This window comes from Muscardinus avellanarius, assembly GCF_963383645.1.
Source record: "Muscardinus avellanarius genome assembly, chromosome: 6".
Taxonomy (NCBI): Eukaryota; Metazoa; Chordata; class Mammalia; order Rodentia; family Gliridae; genus Muscardinus; species Muscardinus avellanarius.
Window position 1 is genome coordinate 135,060,367 of NC_137791.1, and position 27,826 is coordinate 135,088,192.

The following is a 27,826-nucleotide window of genomic DNA, read 5'->3' on the forward strand; positions in this document are numbered from 1 at the left end:
CACACGCCACTCTTTTCAGCAGTGAGCAGGTTTGGGTCAGTCTGGTCAAATGGAAAACATGCTATTGGGTCAGGAGTATCAGTAATGGATTTTAAAGAATTTAATACTTATGGCTGTTTGGCATCCAGAGAGGGAGAGCACTGTACTATGTAGACAAATGGACCTGCTAAAACAAAAATATTAAAGAGAATTATGCTGAGAAAAACAAAGCTTAGTGGGCCCCAACACTATGCAAGAGAATGTGTCATGAGGCTGTTGTAGCAGGGCCCTTTTTATACTTGGCCTCAGCTTCAGGCAGAGCAATTTTATCCTGTAAAAGAGGGTCTGTAGTGCATGAGCAGGAGAGCTTGCTATCCATCCCCTGTACCGAGATCAGAAAAGAAAAAACTAGAACCTGAAAGGACGGAAGGACTGAGCAGGCAACCAGAAAGGAGACTGGCTTATCCACTACCCTGAGAGTTACCCTGGGCTGCCAAGGAGGATGGAGGTTGAGGGATCTAGGAGCCATCAATCTTCCGCCAGGCCGAGCAGGGCCAGCGGTGGGCCCTGGTCTGGAAAGGTGGTCCCCCTGTGTTGAGGCATCTGGGGCTCACCACTTTTCCAAGTGTACTGTTCCAGTGGCCCTCCTGGCCACACGCCAGGCAGTCTGATTGGTTGGCATGGCTTTGCTGCACTTGAGGCAGGAACCTGTAAATCAGTGTCCACAGAAAGCGGCACCTATAAGCCAGCCGGGTCAGATGCTGGCATCCACGTGTTATCACAAAATGTGGACTGTGCCTGTGACTCAGCAAAATTGCTGGCTGGCTCAGGCCAAGATGGTAACGTCACGAGATGGTGACCAAGATAGCGACCGTGACATCACCAGGCAGCGACTACGCACCATCACAAAATGGCAGCTGGTGGGAAAATGGCAGCTGATTTGGAGCATTTGGAGGGACAGGAATGCAGGGGGGAAAAGCCTGGACATAAAGACTTCCAACCATTTACCAGACCGCTTACAAAGTTGTTAACCGTTCTTGGGCCACCGCAACCCATTACCCAGCTCGTATCAAGGCAGACAGGCGCTCAGGGCACAAGGCCTCTGCTAGTTTGGAGGTTCGACTTCCCATAATTGGTTTGTGGGTGAAAACGAAGAACAGGAAACAGGTGTCCCCATTTTCCTGATCAGTCGTTTAGAAACGAGGGTTAAGAGATCGGGAAAGATGTCTCCAGCCCTTCTCAAAACTAGAGGATGACCTGGTCATCCAGAGGGTGGTCCCAGTGGACCGGGGGACAGTGAGTCACCCAATGCTTGGATTTCAGGGTCGCAGTGGACCGGAAGACCCAAGTCCAGAACCCGCTAACCAAGGGAAGCTTACCGGAGTGAAATGCCAGCCAGTGGAGTGAATTGTTGCGGCACGGTGGAGCCGGGGCATGCGGCGCCCGTGCCTGGTGTGGGCGGCACTGATGGCTGGCGCAGGCAGAATCAAACCGTGGTGCACGGGTGGTGGCGTGGCTTGCCCGGCCCATGGCATGGACGCTGAAAACGGGATGCACCGCCAGTGAGCCTGGCTCGGGGCGGACGGTACTGCTGCCTTTTTACTGGAGTCAGTGCTGCACTGTGGCTATCGCTGCTGCCGCTGCCACTTTCACCAGTTCCCATGCCGTCTCTTCTGTTGTTCTTGGTCTCCTGTTGCTGCCGCTGCTCCCTCTCTGCTTCCTGGCTGCCAGGATTTGGGCGGGTTCCCTCCACCACAGCCAGCTGCCATGATACCTCTCCATTGGAGTTGGCCAACTGTGAAGGAACGTCTGAAACTCTGAGCCCAAATAAACATTTCTCCTCTAATTGTTCTAATTGTTCTTGTCAGGAACTTTGGTCCCATCAACAAAAAACTCACTAATGCACCCTCCTACTTCTTTGAACAGAAATCACTGATCGGACATATGTGTTCCAGAACTTCTGTGGGCTGCACGGATGCCTCTGGTGAGTGCGGGATTTAATTACCCCATCAGCCATTTTATTTGAAACTCTTTTGTTTTTAAAAGCTTTTGGTTGACACTATCTTCATGTCGTTATATGCAGTCCAATAAAAGTGGAAGTCCATCCCATGTGGGGTGCCGGGATAGATACCAGCCCTCTAAAGTTGCGCATGAGGCCCCATGGGACTAACAGGTCATTAATTCTCCCAAGCTTCGATTGGCAAATGGAATTTTTCAAGCAGCCCTGAGGGGCCTGGTGACTGGGGCAGGATTTCATCCCACAGAATCAGTCTAGTGTGCGGCTTCGTGGGCTGCTCAACCCTGATGGCCCCAGGGTATTTATTTGTTTATTTATTGTGTATATTTCAAGTGTACCACATGATGTTTTGATACACGTAGTGAAATGCATGTGGCAGAGCAAATTAACATGTTCATCTCCTCCCAGTTGCTGTGTGTGTGTGTGTGTGTGTGTGTGTTTGTGTGTAGAACACCTAGAATCAAGGCTCGTGGCAAGTGTTCTCTTAGTCACTGTGGTCCTCGTGCTGTGCATTAGGTCTCTAGACACATTCATCCCACTTGATGACAAGTTTGTGCCCTTTGACCTACAACCAATAGCATTTTCCAGTTCCTGGATTGGCCAACAAATTCTAGTGACTAAGGTTACGAGACAACTGAGCACCTTAGCTTTATCATAAGATCAATTCTTGTTTAAAACGCAATGTAAGCTTTGTGTGGCTCTGGTTAAATGCACACTTGACTCGTGAGCCAAGTGTTACTAATCTACACATCAGTGTTGGATTCATGATATCACCTGACAAGCATTGAGAACTTGTGTGACCGACGCTCACCTAGCATGCTGGCCGCCACACGGAGCAGTCTGGGAAATTTCCTCAAGCCTTCTCATAAGGAAGCTAGCCCTCCAGCACTCAGCTCATGCACTTGAGTCTCACAGTAACCTGAGAAAGGCTCCAATTTTGCCCTGACCACGTGTGCGGGAACTTGAGGTGCAGAGCAGCTCAGTAATTCGCCCAGGGCTGCAGAGCTCCAGGGGGAGCAGGGAGCCAGGTGGGCTGTCATGGAAGCCCAAGTTTGTGCTCACTGACCTGGACCATCTCTGCCTCACTGGGATGAATGGGCCAAGTCCAGGCGCCATTGAGACTCACAGTGACTAGTCAGGTCCTACAGAGAAGCAGAACCTGTACAATGTGTTCATTCTGCATGCCTGGCAGCACGGGGCCTTACAGGGCAGAAAAGGAGTCTAAATTGCTCTGTCTGCAACAGGATGCCCTTAGCAGCTCGAAGCAGAAAAGATCCACCCTCTGGCCCAGAACCTCAGAAGACCAGGAACATCAGGATGCTTGCCTCCAGCAAGGCAGCTGGGAGGGGTGGGGGAGCCAGCAGGTCTAACATGAGCCTAAGCTTCCCCTCCCCCATCACTGAGTCAGAGTCCATTTACCCAAGCCCACGATGCTTCCAACTAAGCGGGCTGTTTGGTTAACAATAGCCAAATTATGAGCCCAACCTAGGTGTCTGTCAACAGATGAACAAAGAACATGTGGTATATACATGCAATGAAATTCTACTCAGCCATAAAGAAGAGTCAAATGAAGTCACTTTAGGAAAACAGCACGAGAGAACGTGTGATTAGTCGGTTTCAGAAAGGCAATGAGGGTCATACATTTTCTCTCATTTGTGGAAAACCGATTGGCAGATTCTTAGGATGTTTATTACAGGCCTGTCAGGTGAGCTGGCCAGTCCACCTACAGACACAGCCCAAAGGGATGAAGGCGTAGGTCTATGCGAAGACTTACACAGATTCTAGGCAGCTTCACCTGCCAAGGCCACAGCCTGGAGCAACTCAAACGTCCATCAGCAAGTGTCTGCAGAAACGATTGTGGCACATCTGTGCCATTCTGCAGTAAAAGGAGTAAACTACTCATACACGCAACCACATCCATAAAATGCAATATGATGATGCTTAGAGAAAGAAGCCAACAAGAGTGTGGTTCTATTTATATGAAATGCTTTAAAATCCCAACAAACGGTCAGTGACCGAGCACATCAGAGGCTACCTGGGGAGGTGCCCGTGGAGGGAGGGCTACCAAGGGCCGCAAAGAAGCTTTTGTGGAGGAGAGACGTTCACGTCTTCACTGCGGTGATGGCCATACAGCTGTGTGTGTGTGGTTCAAAGAGCATCGAATTGCACATCTTAAATATGTGCAATTTACTGTACATCAGTTACACCCCAGTGTGCTTTTAAACTACCTTGATGGACAATTTTTCACCTATCTGACTGCCAGACTTCTCAGACTTGGACAACGCACACTGCTGGCAGAGTTGCAGGGAACCTTTCAACTTAGTCACGCCGCCTGCGCTGCGGTGTCAGAGCATCCGTTCCCCTTCACCGCACAGACATCCATGCTAATGCATTTTTTAAACTTTAATTTTAGCTCTTCCAGCTGCGTGTGGCCTTTCCAGACAGCGGAGTTTTTGTCTAACTGTGTTGAGAAGATTGCTTGGTAAGAATACAGATTTTTTAAGGGAGAAATCGGGATACAGACACAAGAGCAAAACTATCCGGTCATTCACGGGTCGCGTTGACAGAGCACCCACTGGGTGTCGGGCACTGTTGTAGACACTTGGGTGCAGCTGTGGATGAGCCCCATCGGGTCCCTGCCCCTGCAGCGCTGACATCCTAGCGCCAGGCTGCAGACAACAAACCGCCCATTAAATCAATAGGTAGTGTCAGACGGTGATGAGCATGGAGAGAAAGAAGCAGGGATGGGAAAGAGAGGCGCACAGAAGCTGTTACTTCCAGGCGGGGCCCGGCAGAGCCCTTGGAAGGTGAGGGAGGCTCCAGCAGAGATAAGCAGAGTGCAAGTGTTCAAAGAAGTTATTTAGAAGGGTCAAAAACAAGCTCTTCTAGACATGCTGTCTCTCTGGATGGCGCGTGTTTGGAATACAGGAATGGCTTCATGCCCGTCCGGCCTCTCTACAGTGCGTCCAAGCAAGTCTTTCCAACACCTGTGAGTGTTCTTGCCACTAGAAGCTCAGAGTGTGAGGCGTCATGGTGCCAACTCTTGCCAGCTGTGCCACTCTGAGCAGGTGACTGCCTGTCTCCGAGCCTTGGTTTTGTGTAAAAACAAATGATTAATAATTCACAGATTCATTCAGCAAGTGTGTATTGAGCAGTTACTGTGTGCCCAGCCCTGTGCTAGGAACTGGGGTGTCATAATAGGTGAGAACAATTCCCTGCCTTCAGCGAGTTGCTGTCCAGAGCAAGGGGCTGAACGCTGTGTCCTATCAAAACCCCTTGTTGGGTGCACAGGTGCCCATGTTTAGAGTGGAGCAATGCACAGTGGACAAAGTATGGAGCCAACCAGGTGTCGATCAGCAGATGAATGGGTAAAGACACTGGTTTTTAGATGTCATGGAATTCTACTCAGCCATAAAGAGGAACAGAATTATGTCATTTGCAGAAAAATTAACAGAGCTAGAGAATCTTGTGCTGAGTGAGATCCTCCAGTCTCAGAAAGCCAAGGAGCATGTGTTCTCATTTGTGGAGGTTAGAGAAAACTTAGGAAACAAAGGAGACTTCAGGTACAGGAGGAAAGAGATCAGTAGGCCAGTGGAGGGGTCAGGGAGAGACGTGGGAGAGGCGAAAAGAGGATGAGGAAGGAAACAGCCAAGCCATGCTATGACCATGTATGAAGGCGTCACTACCAACCTCACTCACATGTATAAGAAGGGATGCGGAGGACACCGAGAGCGGTGTGCTCAGATGCTTGTACCACATCGAACCTCACTGTCATGCATAGCTGCAATGCAGTAATAAAAGCATAAAAAAAAAAAAACCAACCTCCACTTCTGATATGCCTCTGCGTGGGGCTGGCACAGCGCCTCCCACTGGTCACGTGGAAACCTGGCAGGGAGGTTGAGCTGAGCACCAGTCTCCCTCTTCCTCTGAATTCCCAGTCTTGGGGAAGCCTGGTCAAAATGACATTTCCCATCCCCCCTACGGCTGGGTGGTCATTGGACTCAGTTTTGACCAGTGATTTACAATGGAACCTTCTGGAAAAATTCTACCATAGGAACTGATGGAGCTAATGTGTCTGCTCTCCCCCTTCTTCTCCTGGCCTGGAATGAGGACGCGATGGCTGGCATTGCAGTGACCGTCGTGGGTCTTAGAGAAAGACGTGAGAGTAGAAGCCACACAGCCAGGACGACTGGGGCGCAGGGTGGACCTAGAGACGTGGCGCTCGTGTGCCAGCTGGACCACCCTTCTGTGTTGCAGGTCTCACTGGGGGGGACCTACTGATTGAGATCTCTAGGACGCGGGCTTTTCTGCTGTCAGGTCACTCAGACCCGCTGGATCATAGGTGAGCAGGATTCTTGGGAAGAGCAGCTTCACGGTTTGTCACTGTCGTGTGAAACGGGCTTGAGGTGCTCCGGAACCAGGACAAGGATCACAGGGTTAATACAAGGAGCTGTGTTCTCTATTGCAGACCTCTGGTTTTACATATCACGTGTGTGCTTCTTCTCTGATTACAAAAGCAATAGGCATTCTTTACTACCAATTTGGAAGCTATTGAAAATCACAAGCGAAAAATTAAGGAAAATCTACTGTAATCAACCCTCCGGCGTGAGCGGTGCCTACATCTTCCTCGGCTAATCTCCGGTCTTGTTACCTATTTGCACTCATGTGAAAACAGGGCCCGCCCCTTCCTCCCTCCCTTTCCTTTCCATCCTTCCTTCTTATCTTCCTTCCTTTTCTCCCCTCTTTCAACTTTCCTTCCCTTCCTTTATTCTCTCCTTCCTATCTCCCTCCCTCTGAACCTCTTTTCCTTCCTTCCTTCCTTCCTTCCTTCCTTCCTTCCTTCCTCAGACACTGATTGACAGCTAGGCATGGTTACCTCATTTGATCCTCTTTTTCATGTGCCAGTATTTACTAAAGGCTTTTCATATCATTAAATATTCATTAGTGTAATTAAAAAGCTGGATAGCAACAGAAAACCAATATACACTATTTTACTGTGCTCTCCTCTCCTATGTCAGTACAGCTCCATCGGTGAAGCAACCCGCCACCCCTCATCTTCCCCTGCCCGGAGGGCTGCGAGTTCACTCTCTGCTTTCAACCTCGAGAGAATCAGAACAGTAATACCATTTCAGATCCTCCTTCTACGGTGCACACGAGGAGAGAAGAGGTGTACGGGGCTCACCCAGGGCCCCACAGCTAGTCCCGGTGTCTGTGCAGGGGTTGATTTTGGCTCTGTGGTCTGGAGGAACAAGTTTCTGGGCCTCAGTTGGCGATGACTTCTTGTTGGCGTAGTCTTGAGATGGTGCGGCACTTCACCTGGCCACAGACAAGGAGCACGTGTGTGTCTGTAAATGGCTGCTTTCTTTCTCTTTTCTTCCTTCCCTCCTTTCCTTTTCTTTCTTTTCTTCCTATTTTTCTCTCTTTCCTCTCTTTCTCTTTCTTTTGTGGTACTGGAGATTGAATCCAGCTTACCACTGAGCTATACCCTAGCCCTTTTTATTTTTCATTTTGGAACAGTTTCTGCACCCTGGCCTTGAATCTGCCATCTTCCTTCCTCAGCCTCCCAAGTACAGGAGTTACAGGCATGTGCCTCTGTTGCTGGGCTCTCCCCGTTTTGATAGAGCTACCGAGACTGAATTGTTTGAACCCAATGATCTTTTCTAACTCTAACCACCTCTCAAAAGCCCCGCTTCTCCATACCATGAATAGGTTAAGGGACTTTGGAGGTTAAACTCCTGTGAGTGTTGGGGCCAAAGTGTTTGAGCCATACAGCATTCTGCATGGTGGTGGGTGTGGCCCTTCAAGAAAACGGCCTTCACCCAGAGTGGGATCAGGAATACAAGGAAAAGCCGGGCTCGATTTGTGAATATGTGAATATATAATGAAATAAATCACCTGCCTTTAGCGCACACCAACATTTGACCAGACACTGTAGTCATAAAATCCAGTCTCTTCACTCTTGATGACATTTCAGCTCTCAAGGTGTTGTTCAGACCAGGATGTTGCAGATGAAGAGAAGAAGGGACAGGACAGAAACGTGATCTACCAGGTCCCAGAAGCCCCAGCTTCCCCGGCACACCGAGGTGGTTTAGGTGTGGTGAATAGATCAGTCGTCTCTCTCTGCCCATTAGTAAGGGGAATGATCATCAGGCCCCTCTGTCGGATTTCAGACGTGGGCACCTCCTGTGGTTGCTAACAGCCTCTTCAATCAGCCTTCAGCCGATAATTTCAGGTGATTTTTTAAGAATCCTCCTGTGCAATCTGCTGTAACCATGTATAATTGAGGCAGAACCCCCATGGACGCGGGAAATTATCTGAAAGGCAGACAGTCCCCTTTGAGGGGCACAGGAGGACCTGATGTGGGAGCCCACAACCCCCTGCCCTCGGCACGTCACGGACCCGGTAGCATCTGAGCCTCACTGGAGGGAGGCTCGTCACTTTGTGGATGGAGAAAGGTCAGGTGACTTGCCCAAGGAGCAGAGCAGGGGCCAGCTCAAGGTGGCTTATGGGAGCTCAGAGGCCATTTCCCACTCCGTTATCCCATCTGCAACTACCGCTCGCGCTCTCTCTGTCCTTGCTCTGCCCTCTGGACCTTCTGATGGGGAAACTGACCCCATCAGGTTGTCATGGCGTGGGTGTGGATTGGAAAAGAATTTCCAAGACAAAGGATTGAGCTTTATTTAGGCAGAGACTTCCTTAGGAAAGCAAGACATGCGCATTCGAGGGAGAATGTGCCATCTACAGAGCGAGAGACATCTTTGGGGGCTCCTGGCTCTTTCATTTTTAGTTGTATTGTTTGATGGTAATAGAGATTGAACCCAAGGGAACTCTGCCTCCAGCCTACACTCCCAGCCCTTCTTATTTTTATTTTTGAAACAGGGTCTTGCTAGGTTGCTTGAGGCTGATCTCAAACCTGTAATCCTCCTGTCTCAGCCTCCAAGTACTGGGATTACAGGCATGAACCACTCTCCAGGCTCATGTTTCTTCTTTTGTAGACTTCTGTGAGGGCTGGGTAGGAGGTCTGTGAGGTTGGCATCAGTTCGGTAGTCACACGATTAATCGGGGTGTCTTAGATATCTCCTGGGTCCTGATAGGGACTTCAAGGACATGCTATTTGATTGTAACACACCTGGTCTTGCAAGAGGGATTGTTTTGGGGTTGCAACAGAGCAGGAGCTGTTTACTGGGGTTCACGATCAGAACACTCATTCTCGGGGCTTCCTGAGGTCTCTCCCCCGGCCACCTTCCAAGGTCACGCAAGGCACCACCAAGTCCTCCCCAGAATCCAAACTCCGACTTGTGTCTATTCACTAATGTGGCTCTGAAGCCACCTGGCAGCTCATTAAACAGTCACTTCCCCAAAAAGTACAACCGCTGGAAAGAGACCCTGCCCACTGTGCTGTATGGGGGCTGACGGGACTGCAAATAGGACCGGGCCCCTGGGCTGCCACCGGGAATGGGGTGTCCCCTGGGACATGGGGGCTTTAAAGTTAGGAGGCCCAGAGCCAGGGCTCCTCCTTCATGGTGCTGTGATGGTGGGCCATTCCCAGCCTCCCCATGTCTCAGCTTCCTTGGCTATAACAACATACCCGCCTTGCTGGGGGACCGACTTAGCAGGTGGAAGGGGCTGTCATGTGGCAAAGGTCTCACCAGAGGTCCCTCTTCCTCCCCTTACGGTGACCGGTTCCCTTCCTAATCTCCCACTCTCTGGAAGGCCCATTCTGATTGTATTCTCTGAGCTCAGAAAAGCTCCCAGTGGCCTGGCCCAGCCCTAAGCAGACACCGCTAGCCTTGACCATGGCCGAGAATGGGAAGGGCAGGACCTGCCAACATGTGAGCCACCTGCAAGGTGTCCATGCAGGTTAAGTGTTGGCAGTTGACTGAACTCAAGCATCAGTCAGGCCGGGAGAAAGGAAGCAAGTGGAGGACATAAGGAATAAATCCTAGCCAGGTCTGGTGGCACACGCTTGTAATCCCAGTACTTGGGAGGCTGATGCAGGAGGATCACAGGTTCAAGGACAGCCTCAGCTCCTTAGTGAGGCCCTCCACAACTTAATACGTACCTGTTTCAAAAGAGAGAATAAAAAATAGGGCTAGAGGTGAACCTCAGAGGTAGAGTGCCCTGGGTTCAATCCTCAGTACCACACACAAAAAAGAATGAATCCTGCCTTTGATCATTCTCGCCTTTATGATCTCATCAAAATCACCTCCTTTCTTGAGCTTCTGAATTTCCCCATCAGTAAAATGGGACAATAACTGGGATCTGAGCTGGCGATGGCATGGCCCCGTGGCTGATGTAGTTTCTGGCAACAGACAGAGGGCAGATCTCTCAGTCAGACACCACAGGGGGGAGCTGAATCACAGAAACAATAAAAAGAATGGTTCCCCATACAGCAAAAAAAGCCATTAAGAAAAGCTGCATGCAATATATATATATATATATATATATATATATATATATATATATATATATATATATATATTTTAATATATATTTATATAATATATAAAAATATATAAACATATATATATATGTATATATATTTTAAGTTCCCTTTATGAAAACAGAACACATAGCCAACAGGACACATAAGAGCAGAGCTCCTTGCTTTCAACACAGGACCACGTGTCCCACGGGTGCCCTGAGTGTGGCCCGGGGCAGGGTCTCCTCCAGATCCTTGAGGACAGGTGACCCCCAGACTGACAGGTAGACAGTGGAGTTGCTTGTGGCTTGTGGTGCAGGAGAGAGTTGGCCAAATGGAAATTCCTGAGGCTGTGTTCAGCTGAGCCCTTGAAAGCCAGCGTGTGCTGGGGGGCATCTGAGCCTTCCGCATATATAATTTGCGCATTGCACATTTTGAGTTATAAAGCAAACACAGGTGTGCAGGAGAAAAGAAGTCTTTCTGTCCTCAGATATGCCTCCTGTAGACCTTTCTTTGGGGGCTAGCCCAAACCCGAGGCCTTGCTGGCCTTCTTGGCGTTCAGAAAGTTCTTCTTTTTCCTGGGAGGGATATGCAAGGAGATCTCTGGTTCCTTTGGGTTCCGGAATATAAAGAGCTTTTCTCCCGTGTGTAATACATCGATAGTTTCTGCCCCTACGAGGGCAACAGGGGCCAGTTCGCCGATGGGCTCCAGGGACAGATGTGGCCAGCTTTCTTTCCCAGGGAACATCATCCTCTCTCTGGTGGGGAGGCATGTCTTCTGTAATCTGCTAAAGAGAGAACAGAAGGTCAAACACTTGGGGCCCTTCCGACCCTCCTGAGTCTTCTTCTGATAGGGTTCTCCCAGAGAATCTTTTGGGTCCTGAGGTCCCCAACCAAAGGCCATTTCAAAGAATCATTATTAGTTCCTCTTTGGTCATCAAACTGCCTTAAAACCAGCTGTAGCATCAGTATTCTGCGACTGACCCTCACTGCCTCTGACGGGGTCTTTACACCATGGAAATGGGTGAATGCTACATCTGAAAGGCCTCCTCAGCCCACCTCAGCTGTCAAACATTCACAGTACACCATGGGCCCCACCCCCAAAGCAGCTGATGTCACAAAACAGCTGTGGAAATCACAGAGCAGCTGATGTCACAGAGCAACAACTGGAAGTCAGACAAAAAAGTGTCCACAGCAGGAGTGTGTGGCTGGATTGGGGACTCTCCTGTACTGGGGAATCCTGTCTTGAGCTGCCCCCGATTCCTAGCTGCGATAAGGCCATGAGGACCCCTGAGAACCCCACACGACCTGAAGGCCACAGGCTGGGCTCTGCCAAGCTGGCCAGGACAAGGCCCTGTCACGAGAGTCCTCCTGGAGGACATCCCCAGCGGGCGGGCCAGGCCTGGATGGAGGGATGTGGTCGACTCACCACCTCCTGCCCTCTGGCTCCTGCCTGGCCTCATCTCTTCCAGAACACAGAGTGGGTGTCACTGTTTAAGGTCCCATGAGATGCTAAGGTTTTCCTAAATCTCCTCCAGTTGGAATCAAGGGAGACATGTGGCCAATGGTTTGTAAATATCAAAATAACTCTGCCCCTCATTTCTCTCTGCTCTCTAGGTGTGGAAAAAAAAACACAGCTAAAAGAAGCCCTGCTGGTAGAGGAGCTCAAGCCTGAGGTGTGGGCCACTGGAGGGTCCCAGGTCCCGTGGCCACCATGACCAACCATAGCCCTGGGCCTCTGCATCGAGCTCCCAGAGTTTCAGTTCTAGCATCCTCAGCAACGGGAAGGAAAAGGGCTTTGGGAACAATAATGTCTGAAGAGCAATAAGGAATTATTCCTTTTCTAATTATATCCCTTAAAATACCCATTAGCTAAAATAAATACAGCAATTAAAATGCTAATAAATGTTAGGAGAACATCCTCCCACGGGGAGAGCTAAGGGCTTATCCTGATAGCTATGAAACTAAGCCCATGGAATGGAGATTTGTGGTGTTCAGCCCTCCCCTCTGTCCCCTCTGTCACAGGCCCGTGGCCCGCCCTCCCCAGCCCACCCAAGCAGGGCTCCTCACCTCTCCTTCCTTTGGTGAGCCCAGAGCATCTTTTCCAGTCCTCTGCTCCTCAGATCCCCTCGCATTCGGCTTTCCAAGGCTTGCCACCAACCTTGGTGTTTCCTGATGGCAAGAAAGGAGGCTTACAGCTTAAAAAAGAACCATCACAGAGATCAGCCATCCTATAAAGTCCACGGGCTCCATCCCTCAGCAACGACCTGGCTGGGGCTAGCCACTTGAAGCACGTCAGCCTGTGTTCTGTTGACTCAGTACACATCAACCGACACCTCTGGGCCTGGCTGAGATGCCTCTCTGCCCCCATGGGTTCCCCACCCAGGGTGAGAGGTGACATCAGTCAGAGAGAGGAAAGGAGCTCGGAAGAGGGACATCGGCGCAAAGGGAGCCAGGGGAATAGCGCAGTCCAGAGGGCTGTGTGCTGAGTTCCCAGCCTGCCTGAATCTGCGATCCTCTTGCCTCGGTCTCCCAAGTGCTGATATTACAAGTGTGCGCCACCATGCCCAGCTCAAGTCTGGGTCTTTTTCTAGGCTAGCAATACATGGTCTAGTCCTCTGTGGATGCTGGGCAGCAGCTGCCAATGGGGCTCCCAGCCCGCGGGGCAGCCATGGGGCAGGCATTGTGAACTCATCAGCCTTGAGCTGCTTGCTGGGCTCGTGGGCAGCCAAGATGCATCACCCAGATGCAGCCTATCTTTCCACATAGGATATTTTCAATTTATGATAGGTTTATCAGGCTGTGACCTTGTCATAAGTAGAGAAACGTGTATATGTTCATCCACATACCCGCAATGTACACACACACAAATATATACACCATGAATACACTCACAAAGCCCAACAAAGAAACATTGTAGAGGAAGAAATGGAATCAAATTTCCAGGTGGTAGAATCACAGATATTTTTTCTTCTTTTTCCTTTTATGCATTCTTTTTATACTTTCTTAAATGAGCATGCATGGCATACTTATGGGCCTGGGGAAATTTATGTTCTTAATATTCTGCTGGAAAAATAAAACATATATATGTATGCATGTATCGCTTTGAACCTTACTATGCTATATAATTACAATACATGAGTAAAAGTATTAAAAAATAAATTAGCCGGGCATGGTGGCACATGCTTGTAATCCCAGCACTTGGGAGGCTGAGACAGGAGGATCGCACAGGTTCAAAGCCAATCTCAGCTACTGAGTGAGGCTCTCAGTATCTTAGTGAGACCCTGTTTCCAAATAAAGTATAAAAATAGGTCTGGGAGTATAGCCCAGAGGTAGAAAAAGCCCCTGGGTTCCACCCCCAGTACCACCAAAAAAATAAAAAAATAAATAAAATAAATAAATAAATTGATGCTAGGCGTGGTGGTGCATGCTTATAATCCCAGCATTTGGGAGGCTGAGACCAGAGGATCCGGTTAGAAGACAGCCTCAGCTACTTAGTGAGGCCCTTTGCAACTCAGTGAGACCCTGTTTCAAAATAAAGTATAAAAAAATAGGGCTGGGGGTGTAGTTCAGAGATAGAATGCCCCTGGGTGCCATCCCTAGTACTATAAAAAGATGATGACAAAATTAAGTATAAAAATAAATAACTGAGTGACAAAATTTACAAGTAGACACTAAATTTTAGGCCCAACCATGACTTGGATTCTGGAAGACTCTCTGAGCATGGCGGGGCAGGCCGGGGAGGGGCGTGGTCTGACCCCTGCCTGGCCTGGGCCACAGGACTGGTCTCCAGAGGCAGCGGATGCCAGCACTCACCTTCTCCTGCCCGGGTCTGCCTGCTCCCCGCTGCCCTCGTGCTCCGCCACGTGGTCCGGGTGCTTCTCGCTGGCCCAGTCCAGGAGGGCCAGCAGCTGGGACTGGGAGGCTCCGGGCAGCACCAGGCTCAGGAGCCGGCGCAGAATAGCGCCAGGCACCATCGTCATCTTGGAGAGGTAAGAGGCCAGCCTCAGCTCCTGGAGGAGAAGCAGAGGAGGCTGAAACCCTCGCTGCCTCGACCCTTGACCGGCAACCACTTTTTAATGTATCGCATTCTTAGGGCTTTCTGTCTCAGGCTGATAAATATTTTAGTAGCTCAGTCTAGAAAACCTGCTTCAGACTGACAGAGCTGTCAAAGAAAATCTACTTGGTTAGCAACCTTGGCGGCCCTGACGTTTGGTTCTGAAGGCTTCACCCATCCCCTGCATCTGCTCTCAGCTCACTGGGGTGGTACCCAGATCTCGCAGCCAAAGCCCGGCTTCAGCAGGGGAGCTAGCGACCTTTCTCCCTCTGCGTCACACCCAGGAAACTGCAGGGGATGATTAGTGGCACATGCTATGTTCACTGCAGAAAACCACCCAGCAATGCACAGCAGACCCTGGAAGGGTCTCCAGGCCCCAGGCTGCGTGGCTGCATGCACTGAGTGTGGCAGAGTGGGCAGAATTTAGCAGTGGAGACCGGGCCTGCGGTGGCCAGGGCTGGGAGATCAGGAAGGGGCGGCCTCTGTGATGTGGGCAGTTCCGCATCTCCATTGAGGGGTGCTTACAGGATCTATGGGGATAAAGTAGCCTAGAACTGCGTGTACACGGTCCATCAATGTGGACTCCTGGGTTTGATGTGGACCTCGAGCAGCCACTGGGGGAAACATGAGACATGGGGTGGGCGCTGGAATTCTCTTCCCAGGCTCTGGAGCTGCCTGTGAATCCACAGTGACTTCTGAATGAAACCTTTCATTTGAATGGATAGACCCGGCTCTATCTGAATAGAACGGGCTCCCGGCTCCACTGAATAGAGTGCCGAGCCCTTGGCTCATGATCTCATTTCTCTTTATGCCTTAGTTTTGAAATCTGTACAAGGGGGTCCTAATATTAAGTGAGGACAAAATGAGCTAGGGCTCAGACAACTGTCCTGCACCACAGAGGCACAAGGACCAGCCACGCCTGCTGATGACAGGGCAGCCATGTCTGACGAGCTGGCCAATCAGCAGCCTTCCTTGGACTTGATACAGGGATGCCCAGAGCGGAGCAGGCGCACAGCAAAGCAGATTCGGTGGGATGCTGAAAGGCCGGGAGCTCAGCACTGCTGGCCGCAGGTCTCCTCTGTGCAGGCAGCTCAGCAGTGGGCAATGGAGTCAAGGAGAGAGGTGGACAGCAGAGGGACCCAGGCAGAGCTCTCTGTCCCTAAGCTCAGTCCTGCTTCTCTGGGGGGATGGTCAGGGGATGGATTCATTTCCTTTTATATAAAGTGGTATTGTATTTGCGCTTAACCTGTACAAATCTTATAGACTTTGTCATCTCTAGATAACACATAATAGTCTTTAGACTTTAATTCATCTCTAGCTGACTAAGACAGTGTCAATGCTACGTGAATAGCTGCTGTACTGACTGTATTGTTTAGGGAATAATGACAAGAAAAAAATGTCTACAGGTTTAGTATGGATGGAGCCTTCCCAGGTCTAACTGCAGAGTGCACGGAACTTATTTATTTTTTCTGTCTTTTGACCCACTGTGGGTTGCAATGTGGCAATGGGGAGCCTGGGGACACGAAGGGCGGCTATCTTGTTGCGGTCACACTGTGGCCACGGGATGAATGTCCACTTCCTGCTGGCTCTGTGCTCGGGGCCTCCGTGCACCTGCCACGGTTCCCCAGGCTGGCTTCAGCAGCTGCACCCAACAGCCCAGGAGATTCAGGCTCTGGGGAAGGGGAGGTGTCCTGGGCAGGGGACAGGCCAGGATCAGAGCGGACATCTCTCACCTGGCTGCAAAGGCTCGCGAAGGTATCCGTCTCCATGTTTTCCAGCAAGTCTTCAAGGACAGCACTATTCTGTTCTTCCTCCCTCAGGCTAGAGCAAAAGTAAAATCCAGTGTGGCTTTGTTATGAAGGGAGGCCACAAGACGACCATCTAGTTATTTAAATAACAAAGACTAAGGCAGGCATACTGAGACAGGAGGATTTCAGGTTCAAGGCCAACCCCAGTAACTTAGTGAAACCCTGTAGCAAAATAAATTGTCAAAATAGGGCTGGGGGAGTAGCTTGGTAGTTGAACCCCTTTCAGTTTAACCCCCAGTACCTTGAGGGTAGGGAGAAGAAAAGAAAAAAACAAAGTCAGGTGTGGTGGCGCAAGCTTGTAATCTCAGTACTTGGGAGGCTGAGATAGGAGGATCGAGGTCTTGCCAACAGCCTCAACTATTTAGTGAAACCCTTTGCAACTCAGTGAGACTCTGTTTTAAAATAAAGAATAAAAATAGGGTTGGGGATGTAGCTCGGAGGTAGAATGTCCCAGGACCTCAAACAAACAAACAAACAACAACAAAAATCAGGACGGGGGGGGGGGGTAAAGAGCGAGAGAAAAGAAAAAAACAAAAAATGAAAAACAAAATAACCCCACCAAAAAACATAAATCTAAGCCACATGATATGATCATGTATGTAACCATAGATCTAGGCCACATTTTATTTATATATATGTAGAAAGAGAGAGAATGAGATATATAGGGGTGGCCAGAGAGTTCTGCTCACGTTTTAGCCTTCCCAAACAGCGTTATCAGTTTAGCATCGCTTATCAAAGTGCCTGATCCACAGAGACCCCGTGACTCTGAGGGTGCTCTGTGACCTTACTCCAGAAGCCCCCATCAGTCCTCATGGCTAGAACGAAGAAGATCAAGACCTGGGCCTGTACCCACGAGTGTCCTGTGTCCCAGGAGCCCAGAGCACTGTCCAGGGGTGGCCCTAGCTGGGCCCCTGAGCCGGGCTGGCTCCTTCCCACAGGAGGGGTCCCTCTCCTTCTCCACTCGGCTGGCCTGGGGGCTCTACCCCACCGTCCTGCCGGCCTCAAATCTCTGCTTGGGCAGATGCATCTGGACTCCAGACTCCAGACAAGAGAACTCCCCCTATGTCTAAAATTCCAGCCCAACTCAAATTCCTGCCTCCAGCATTTCCCTCCAACCACACCCAATCATCCCCTCCTGTAATTCTTTCAATAAAACAGAGCCTTTTGTTGTGCTTACACAGACATAATCAAATAAATTAATTTACACAGCATAATCAAATAAATTAAAACCGCCTGCAATCTCATCACCCAGAAATCACACCCATTAAACTCTGGTCTGTTTCCTTCCAATTAATTTGCATGTGTGTTTTCAAAAATTAATCACTGTGCACAGGACATGCGGTTTGCATATTCTCCCCTTCCCACAACAGGATTATGTCCAGAGTGAAAACCTAGAGGGCTGTAAAACATTCTGTTTTTCTAAGGGTTTCTAAAGCCATAAGCAAAGGCTAATTGTACAGTGTTAATTGAAAATGAAGGCAAGGGGTAAAGAAAGGAGACCAGGGTGCTGTCTGTCTCCTAATTCTACAAAAGCATAGTATAAAAGGCTACATTTATGGTGAAATCTGGCCAAGGCTATGCCAGTGTTAGCTCCTAGTTTTGATGCTGCCTCGTGATTATGTAAGATGCTAGGGAAAGCTTCACAGAGGGTACACTAGACTTTTGCAACTTTTCCTGAGTCCCTAATTATTTAAAAATAAAAAGTTAGCCGGACATGGTGGCGCACGCTTGTAATCCCAGCATTTGGGAGGCTGAGACAGGAGGATCGCAGTTTATGGACAGCCTCAGCTACTACATAGTGAGGCCCTTTGCAACTCAGTGAGACCTTGTTTCAAAATAAAGAATAAAAAATAGGGCTGGGGTGTAGCTGGGAGGTTCCATCCCCTGGGTTCCATCCCCAGTATCGCAAAATAAAATGTTAAAATATTATCAGTAACCATCAATAATGGTAAATAGTATTAAATTTTTTTTTAAAGTATTAGAGTCCATCAGGGTAAAAGCAAGTGAACAGCTTCTAAAGCCCAGCCTGGGCCTGCATGCTGGGTGAACACCGCAGGCAGGTGCCCTGCAGGGGACCAGCACCACCAACACCAGGGCCACCGCCTACCTCTGCTGATGGTGCTCCAGCAACTTCTGGCTCTTGCCCAGGGCCTGCCGCAGCACAGCGGAGACCTGCCTTTCGGAATCCTCCTCCCCTGGCTCGTTCAGCAGCCCCGGCGCGCCGGCCACCCATTGCTGCCAGCAAGCCAGGGCTTGCTGCTGCTGGGCTGCCTCCTGCTGGGCCAGCCGGTCCTCCAGCTTCCTCTGCAGCTCCTGGAGCTCCTGCACAGGGATGGACAGGTGGTAAGTCCCGCCTCAAACGGCCAGCACCAGAAGCCTCCTGGCCCGCCTGGCCCGCCTGGCCAGGCTGCAGCAGCGCCATGTGATCCCGCCACCACTCACATCTCCAAGCTTCTGCACATGCTGCTCGCTCCGTCCGCAGAGCCTTCACCTGCCTGCCTGAGCAACCGGAGCCTTCTTTCCAGCCCTGGTCCAGTGACAGGCTTCCCAGGTCCCTGGGGTGCGGACACCCTCTTTTCCGGGGCCAGTTACCCACCTTCACAGCCACAAGAATCAGGGACATCTGCCTTTTGTGCAGAGGGAGATCCCGAGAACGCCGCAGGCAGGTCCCCTGCGCGTGTGCAGAGCAAGATCCCTGTGCAGAGCGGGAGCCCTGGCCCTGCCTTATTGCCGAGTGTCAGCCCACGCTTGCTGTGGCGGGAGGCCAGGGCCCGGCGACCATGGCTCATGCCAGCGGTGCCCGCGGCATGCTGGGTCAAAGGCCTTCAACAGATAGCACCAACTGATGATAGTTCCACTTAAGATTTTGGCTTTTACCATGGTGTAAAAGCAACATATACTCAGTAGAAACCGTACTTTTGAATTCTGGTCTTTTCTCAGGCTAACACTATGCGGCACAATACCTTCTTTACGATGCTGAGCGGGGGTCTCACCGCTTCCGTCAGCCTCGAGGTTGCCCAGGGAGCCTGATACAGGACAGTGTGCTGCCCTGCTAAGCTGTGACGACCAGCAGGTGCCTATAGTAAATATGCTTCTAGCTTACAGCATTTTCAATTTATCACGGATCAAACACCTGAAGTCCAGGAGCAACTGCATGAAAATTTCACTGCATCCTTCCAACAACTCTTTATAATCTGTTTTCTTTCTTTTTCTCTTGTTTTAGAGATAAGAAAATTGGAGCAGAGAGTCCAGGTAATTCACCAAGTGATGCAATTATTTAATTTTATTTTTGTACTGGGGACTGAACCCAAGAGCAGTCTACCTTTGAGCTACACCTCCAGCTCCTTTTTAAAAAAAATTAAGAAGGGTCTCACTAGGTTGCTAGAGTCTAAGTTGCTGAAGCTAGCCTCGAACCCACAATCCTCCTGTCTCGACATCCCCAGTACTGGGGTCAGAGGTGAGTGTCACCACGCCTGGCCAGATGGTGCGATTATTAAACGGCAGAGCCAGAAGGTGAGGCCAGGCCAGCAGGCTTGAGCCCTTTGCCGGCTACACTGCCTCTCAGTGGCCAAACAGAAGGCCCCTGCGTGCTCAGGCCACCAGCATTAGATAATCTTAGCACGAGAGCCTGCTGGGTGGACAAGCAGGGAGGTAGGAGGCCTCTGGGCCCTGGGGAATGAGAATGGTTTTGACTCACTGTTCACCAGACCAGCCAGTGCTGCACGTGGAGGCGGAGGGTTAACCCTGAGGTCCCAATGGTCCTCATCACTGCGGGTCCTCCATCCTCCTAAATGTATGAGATGGCCTGCTTTGCTGCCAAGGGGCCAAAGCTTGTATGGGGTCTTCAAAAGGGCCCCAAATTTCCCAAGGCTCAGAAGCTCAACTCAAGAACCAAGTCAGTAGGAAATGCAGCTAGAGGTGTTCTGAGGACACAGCCCGGGAGCCTGCAGCCAGCCGGGGGCTCCCATCTACCCCGGGGCTGGGAGAAGCCTCTGAAAGCTACGGAGCTTCTCACACGCCGAGGTCTGTAATTATGACCGTGGCGCTCACTGTAGCATCCCCCAGTGGAACCCAGTGAGGTTTCCAGCAGCGGGTTTCCTTCAGCTGGAGCCTGGGGTCAGAGGCCAGGCTTCCCCAGGGACACCAACCCCAGCTCATGGCAGGAATTTGAAAGGCTTAAGCCCAAACTACTCGCGGTCACCAGAGAACCTGGCGAGGCACAGAGGGCTGGTTCTAGAAGAGCCTTGGTTAGGAACAGAAGACCGTCACCTCCCGATGGCCTTCTCCCAGGGCTTCAGTCCTGTCAGCAGACACCTGCTCCCATGCCCACATCTGCCTGCCGCTCAGCACAGCTGGAACCCAAAACTCAGCTCAGAAGCTGCCTTCCTCCGTGCCTACTGTCCTTGCTACACTTGAAATACCAAGGACAGGGGCCCGGCGCCAGAGCCACTTGTTTTATCTTCCGTTGGCAGAGAGCAGAGGGCTCATGGACAAAGTTAACAGTAGTGGTCATAATAGTGACGATGACGGTGGTGGTGACAGTGAGCATTTACCAAATGCCTATACTGTGCTGGACTGGATTCAGAGGATTTTCATATGAATCAGTTTATTTAATCTCTGCAAAATAATACAAGGTAGGAATTTCTTCTTATTCCTCCTTATAGACAAGGTCACCAGGATACAGAGAATGTAAGGGAAACTGCTGAAATCACAGGGTTGGGCAAAGACACAACCAGGAGAAAGCCTGGCCTTCTCAGACTCTGGCCCCATCTCAGCTCTGCTGCCTCAGTGAGCACCGCTCGGGGACCTGCCCAACGCACGGACAGATGGTGCTGATGATGGGTGGAGGGATGCTAGACAGGTGGGTAGGCAGATAGATAGGAAGCTGGGTAGATGATAGATGACTACATAGAAAGATGGATAGATGACAGATGACTAGATAAGAAAGATGGAGAGATGATAGGTAAACAAAAATACGGAAAGATGATAGTTGATGGATGGATAGAAAGAGGATGGACAGATGGACTGAGTGATGGATAGATGATAGAAAGGTGAACAGAGAGACGATAGTGAATAGATAGATCGATGAGAGAAAGATGGACAGGTAACTGATAGAGGGTTAGAGAGATAGCAGACAGACAGACAGATGGATGATAGGTAGGTAGAGAGATAGATAGAGGATAGGGTTTTGAGCTTTGTGTTGGGCACAGGTATTCAGAGCCAATGGGACACGGCCCCTAGATTGCAAAACACTCAGTGCAGTGGGGGAGACAGTTGTGTGAACCACTATCATCTGTGATCACGGAGAAGCAGGTGGGGTTCCAGAAGCAGAGAGAGGGAGGGGAGAGATTAGTGCTGCCCAAGGGAATCGTGGATGGTCACAGAGCAGGCAGTATTTAGGCTTGTCCTAGAACATGGATAGGAGTGTGCATGGAGGTCTGCAGAAGTGTTCTAGCCCCTCAAAGGGACAGAGGCGCGAATGTATCTTGAGAGCTCAGAGCAGGGAGCGGGTGCGGGAGGGAGGAGCGGCGGGAGCTGAGAGCTGTTACTGCGGATGGGCATGGGCTGTGAAGGATGAGGGTGATTAGAACTGGAGCTGGGCTGGGCTTCGCAGCACGTCTAGAGTTTGCTTTGTGCTGTGGGACTTTGGTGACATGATTTGTCCCTTCCTGAGTCTGAGTTCCTTCACTGGCAGAACAGTTGTAAAATGTCATGGCACGCAGCTCTGGACCCAGGGAGAGCTGGATTGACATTGCCGATAGCAACACTGCCTGTTTCTACAGTCCAGATAATACGGCAGAGAAGCTGGGTGGCAGAAGTTGGAAGTGAGAAAACTCAGACAGACTCAATGGATCTGGTGACTTGAAGCCCATGGGCAGGGAGGGAGGTGGGAGAAGGGCCGGAGGTGCCTGGTCAGGCTGGAGAAGTGGATACTCGGCAATTTAAAGGGAAATGCAAATACTGTCGGGTACAGTTAGTTTAGGGTCACATCGTCTATTCTGAGCAAGTCCATCCTATTTAAATGTGCCCATTCTTGCCACCCGCCACCACCCTGATCCAATTACACCTTGCATATGTTCCAATTTCACAAAATGAGTCTAAATCGTTCATCAAATGAGGTGCACTCGATACTGTTTTCTTAGGAGTCGCTTTTTGCAAAGCATTTCATTTCATGCTTTTTTAATTCTCCTGAATGTTACAGCTTAAAAGCCCATTCCCAATAGGAAAGTGGTTTACACAGACAATAACACTGCAGAATGGAAGGCTAATATCTGGAGCAAAACAGACCGTCTTCCTCCCACACGCAAGTCGAGGGAACCGGTGCGCTCCGACTTAATGACACTGTCACCTGATTTATGACTGGATGCTTAGTTCAGGACACACGGACTCTTCCCCTTCAAACAAAGCAGAGATGGGAAGCCATGATGCTCCACCAAAGAGCTGTTAGGTAAGCTGGAAAAGGCAGGTGTTATGTCCCAGTTATTAACGAAGATGAGGGTGGTCTCAGGTAAACTGCACTGTCGGGGGCCTCAGGGCTGAACAGAGGGTGTTGCCCCGGCGCTTAGGGTCAGGAGATGATGTTTAACCTAAAGCCAGAGACTCCCGGGTCTCACCCTGCCCCAGACGCGTCAGTGACCGTGAATCTGCTCTTCCCTCGGTCGGAGGCACAGTGGTCACCTGCGCACTGGCCACTCCAAAGCGCAGCAGGTGCTAAGTCTAGGCTAAGTGCTCTGCTGAGTGAGGAGTGTCATCTTAAGTGGTGGTGGAGTTCAACAGATTATTGTGTATATACTGAGATGAATGGGACTGGAGAACATTATGCTAAGTGGGGCTGGTCAGTCACAAAAAGTGAAAAACCAGATGTTCTCCTAATATGTGGAAGCCAGGGAGAAAATGAGTCAGAGGAGGAACTAGACGAAGAAGGAGAAACCACAGATGAGCAGATAAGCAGCCTGACTGAGGGGGCGGGAGGGGGAAACCCTCTAATGTCCATGATGCATTCACAAACATATCCAAGTCCATCACTGAGCCAAATGTAAGAAGGGGCGGGGGAGGGAACGGGGTGGGAATGGGGAAGGGCTCAATGAGTGATGTGTGCATGTGTGCCTCCACCATCTTGTACCCCATTAAGATGTATGACTACAATGCACCAATTGAAAAAAGAAAAGAAAAGAGCGGGCGTGGTGGCGCACGCTTGGAATCCCCACACTTGGGAGGCAGAGACAGGAGGATCGCGCAGGTTCGAAGCCAGGAGCTGGCTTAAGAGGCCCTGTTTCCAAATTCAAAAAAATATAAAATAGGTCTGGGATTATAGCCCGGAGGTAGAAGGGTTTCCAGGAACCCCAGTACCACCAAAAAAAGAAAAAGAAGAAAAGAAATGATCGTATGGCTTGTTTTCCCTAGTTAGCCTGTAAATTAGGGGAATTTTATAGATGGACGTCCTAATTTAGGCCAACCTTATATTCCTGGGGTAGACTAAAGCTGGTCATGATGTGTTATATTGGTTTTATAGATGAATGGGTTATATGTATAACATTTTGCTTATAAACTGTACATTTGTGTTCAAAAATGCAATTGTTCTTTCTTGTGCTACTTTTGTCTGGTTTTGGTACTGAGGTCATCTGAGCATCATAAAATGAGTTGAAGAATACTCCCTGTTTTCCTAACATCAAGAATGAGGCCTATATGCAATTGGCAAAATACCTTGAAGTTTGGTGACCTTCATCTATAAAAGTACTGTGATTGGGTGGGGTTTTTTTGTATGTGTGTAGGGGAAATTTTTTTTTTTACTTCTGAAACAATTTTTTATGGTATTAGGACTATATACCTTTTTATTCCAACTTGAGTCAATCTGTGATTTAAAACTTTCTAGAAATGCTTCCATTTCATTTCAGTTTTCAGGTCCATCTACATAAAGTTGTTCATAGTATACTCTTATTTTAAAAACTACTACTGAATCTGAGTTATGCTGTTTTTAAATGCTTAATATTATATAATAGTTCCTTATCGCTCGTTTTAATGGTCAGTCTTGCCAGACTGTATGTTTATTTATTGATTTTTGTGGTACTGGGGATGGAACCCAGGGGCATTCTACCTTTGAGCTACACCCTCAGCTCTATTTTCTATTCTTTATTTTGAAACAGGGTCTCACTAAGTTGAGGAGGGCCTCACTAGGTAGCTGAGGCTGTCCGCAAACCGCGATCCTCCTGTCTCAGCCTCCCGAATGCTGGGATGACAAGCGTGCACCACCACGCCTGGCTTCAGACCATACATTTTATTGGACTCTTTACATTTTAACTTCTCACTGTATTGATTTTCTCTCTGGTGGTTTTGGACTTCTTTGATTTGTGCTCTGTTCCTTCCTTCTGCATTCTGTAGGCTCAGTTGGTGGTGTTTCCTCCCTGACTTCTTATATAATCTTAATAATAAGCCTTTCTTCTTTTCTAATATAAGTTCAGGGCATGAATTTCCCGCTGAAAACTGCTTTAGCTGAATTTCATACAGCTTGATATCTCATAGGTCCATTATTTTTCTGGTCTATGTGCTTTTAAACTTCTACTATTCCTCTGACCCAGGAATTACTCAGAAGTATGTTTTAAGATTTACAAAGTATAAACTTTTTGGCAATTATCTTTAAAAACCGATTTGAACTTAATTGCCTTTTGTCAAAAGGTGGCCAGAATGTCCTAGTCAGTTACTCTTCACTGCTCCAGTGTGTCCCGAAGAACACTATGCACTGGTTAAGAGTCGGCTGTGCGAGTCTATGCGCATTCAAAACAGCTCCTCAGATGTGTCCTCCGCGGGGCTGTATCTTCCTTTGTGTGCCCCATATGATCACCCTGCACACTAGGACAAGTGTTGAAGGCCCCACTAGGGTCACAGACTTGCCCATTTCTCCCTATTTATCAGTCTTTTTTGGTCATTTTGAGTCTTTTTTATCAAGTACATGCAAGTTTAGACTCATTAGAATCACTATTGCTTCCGGTGAATGAAACTGTTAAATCATTATTGTATTATCTTTCATCTTAAAGAAACTGTTAAATTTCTTAAGTCACGGTCTTACATTCTGTGCTGATAATCCGGATAGATGGTGTCTTTGGAGACCTTAACCAGTGGTCTGTCCAGTGGATGGCTCCCCGGCTTTGCTTCTATGTGCTGGGTGACTCTTTGCCTTACCAGGAGCTCATACTTAGCTGCACTTAATCTTCAGCAATCCCGAAGCTCCCCACTGAGACTAGTTCCCTCTGGAGATCTGTCTTTGGACCAGGACAGTCTACCGATCTGGAACCATTTTAATTTAACATGTCACCTTGGAAGTGGCCTGACTGAATTCTGAGATACATGTTAGCTCAGCAGAAGCCTTTCGTTAAAATTCACAGGGAGAAAGCCAGGAGTGGTGGAGCACGCTTGTAATCCCAGCATTTGGGAGGCTGAGGCAGGAGGATCACGGTTCATGGACAGCCTCAGCTACATAGTAAGGCCCTTTGCAACTCAGTGAGACCCTGTTTCAAAATAAAGAATAAAAAATAGGGCTGGGGGTGTAGCTCAGAAGTAGAATGCCCCAGGGTTCCATCCCCAGTACCAGAAAAACAAAAAAAACAACAAAAAAACAAAACAATCACAGGCAGAGTGGCTCTCTCCTCCAATCTCACGGGGAATCCTACTTTGTCTGGACACCCCAAAGCTGGCTGCCCCAAGGCTAATCCCCAAAGCCCTGGGTTCCAGTGACAGCAAGCCTTATTTCTGGCCAGCAGGAGCTTCTAATCCACCTCTGTGGCTCACTATGAGCTCAGCTTGCTCGAGATGTTCTTGGCCCCTGAGGGTTTTCCACATTCTCCCTTTTTAGTAGACTGAACATGAGAACGTGCAGGAAACATCACTTGGGCAGCACAGGATGCTTGGTGCCAGCACACCTGTGACATCACACAACTAGGGACAGAACCCAGGGAATTCTACCTCGGAGCTACACCCAGACATATTTTTATTCTTTATTTTGAAACTAAGTTGCAGAGGGCCTCACTATTTGAGGCTGGCTGCAAACCGACATCCTCCTGCTTCAGCCTCCAAAGTAATGGGATGACAAGTGTGCACTATTACGCTTAGCTGACCACACATCTTTTCTGTCCTTAAAATAGTTATCACCACTTGCCGGGCGTGGTGAGCACGCTTGTAATCCCCGCGCTTGGGAGGCAGAGACAGGAGGATCGCGCAGGTTCGAAGCCAGCCGCGCGTGCTGGCTTAGGAGACCCTGTTTCCAAATAAAAATGTAAAAATAAGTCTGGGAGTGTAGCCCGGAGGTAGAAGGGCTTCCAGGAACCCCAGTACCACCAAAAAAAAAAAAAAATAGTTATCACCATGCAGGGTTCAAGATGTCTGCCAAAAGTCAGTCTTGCATGGCTTAGCGCCTCCTGGGATGTGTTACTTTTAAAAGAAAGTATGGGAATTGCAGGAACCCCCTTTGGCAAACTCAACAGGGCCAGTCCACGAACGTGACACAGGCCCTCGAGTCAGGAACAGATCAGGGTTCTGGTGCTGACACTTGTCACCCACACAGGCATCACAAGGAGCTCGACCTGCCGCCTGCCCAACCCTCCACATCCCTACTTGAGGACTGAGCCTAAACTAAGAACAGTACTGAGCCACGGCATGGCGCAATGATTAACTAACGTAACCTCTGACAAAGAGCATGGCACGAACGCGTAAAACTGCACTTAAGATTAATCATGCTTAAATGATAATCTTAAGAAGTGTAATTAAGAGTTATTAATGCACAAAGTGTAATTAAGAGTTTTAATGCTTAGAGCAGGTCCCTTCACAACTTATTAGTGTTTGCCTGTCCCATCCTAGGAAATCAATTAATATGAAGACCTTTTCCCTCTCTGTAGTTAGTATAGTAATATGCAATACAGGAAATTCTAAAATTTATGCATAAAGGGCCCAAAATTAGTCGTCAGATCAGTTACTACTGTAGCTCTTGGCTTATGGATATCACCCTCCACCTTATAAGACTGTAGCACGAAGGAACAATGGTAATACTTAGGATCCCAAAAGTAAATAATCCAATATATGATGGCAGTTAAATAGCCCTTAATTGAAAGGTGCACCGTTGCCAGGTGTGATGGCCCACACCTGTAATCCAACCCTTGGGAGGCTGAGACAGGAGGATCACAAGTTCAAGGCCAGCTTCAGCAACTTGCAACTTAACCCCGTTTCAAAATAAAACAAAAAATAGGGCTGGGAGCGTAGCTTGGAGGTCGAATGCCCCTGGGTTTAATTCCCCAGTACCTGTTCCCCAAAAAGAAAGTTGGACTTAAACTGTGACAGGTGGCCATGCCTGGAAGACGCATCTGGTTTGTGAGACGTGAAAGCTCTCTGGGATCCCCTGGTGGCAGTGGCCCTAGCTGTCTGCGTTGCCAGGGTGCACAGGGCTCTCATTACAGATCTCACTTAGCTCCCATCCCAACCCCGTGGCACAGACCAGACAGGCGGCCACAGCCCATTCCACTGAGGACGGAGCGGAGGGAGAGTGTCCGGGCCGCCCC

At 49.3% G+C, this 27,826-nt stretch overlaps 1 protein-coding gene across 1 annotated transcript in view; it reads right to left on the reverse strand.

Moving 5' to 3' along the window:
* Positions 1-7,258: 7,258 nt before the first annotated feature.
* The window catches only part of EVC2 (EvC ciliary complex subunit 2), a gene marked incomplete at both ends in the record, with an annotated part of 130,776 nt that continues 110,208 nt past the window's right edge, over positions 7,259-27,826 (reverse strand). Inside the window, 7 exons of the mRNA XM_080697281.1 lie at positions 7,259-7,312; positions 10,180-10,298; positions 10,950-11,206; positions 12,489-12,590; positions 14,235-14,431; positions 16,209-16,296; positions 18,391-18,605. Of these exons, the coding sequence (XP_080553407.1) occupies positions 7,259-7,312; positions 10,180-10,298; positions 10,950-11,206; positions 12,489-12,590; positions 14,235-14,431; positions 16,209-16,296; positions 18,391-18,605 (1,032 nt within the window). The remainder of the gene's footprint in view (positions 7,313-10,179; positions 10,299-10,949; positions 11,207-12,488; positions 12,591-14,234; positions 14,432-16,208; positions 16,297-18,390; positions 18,606-27,826) is intronic.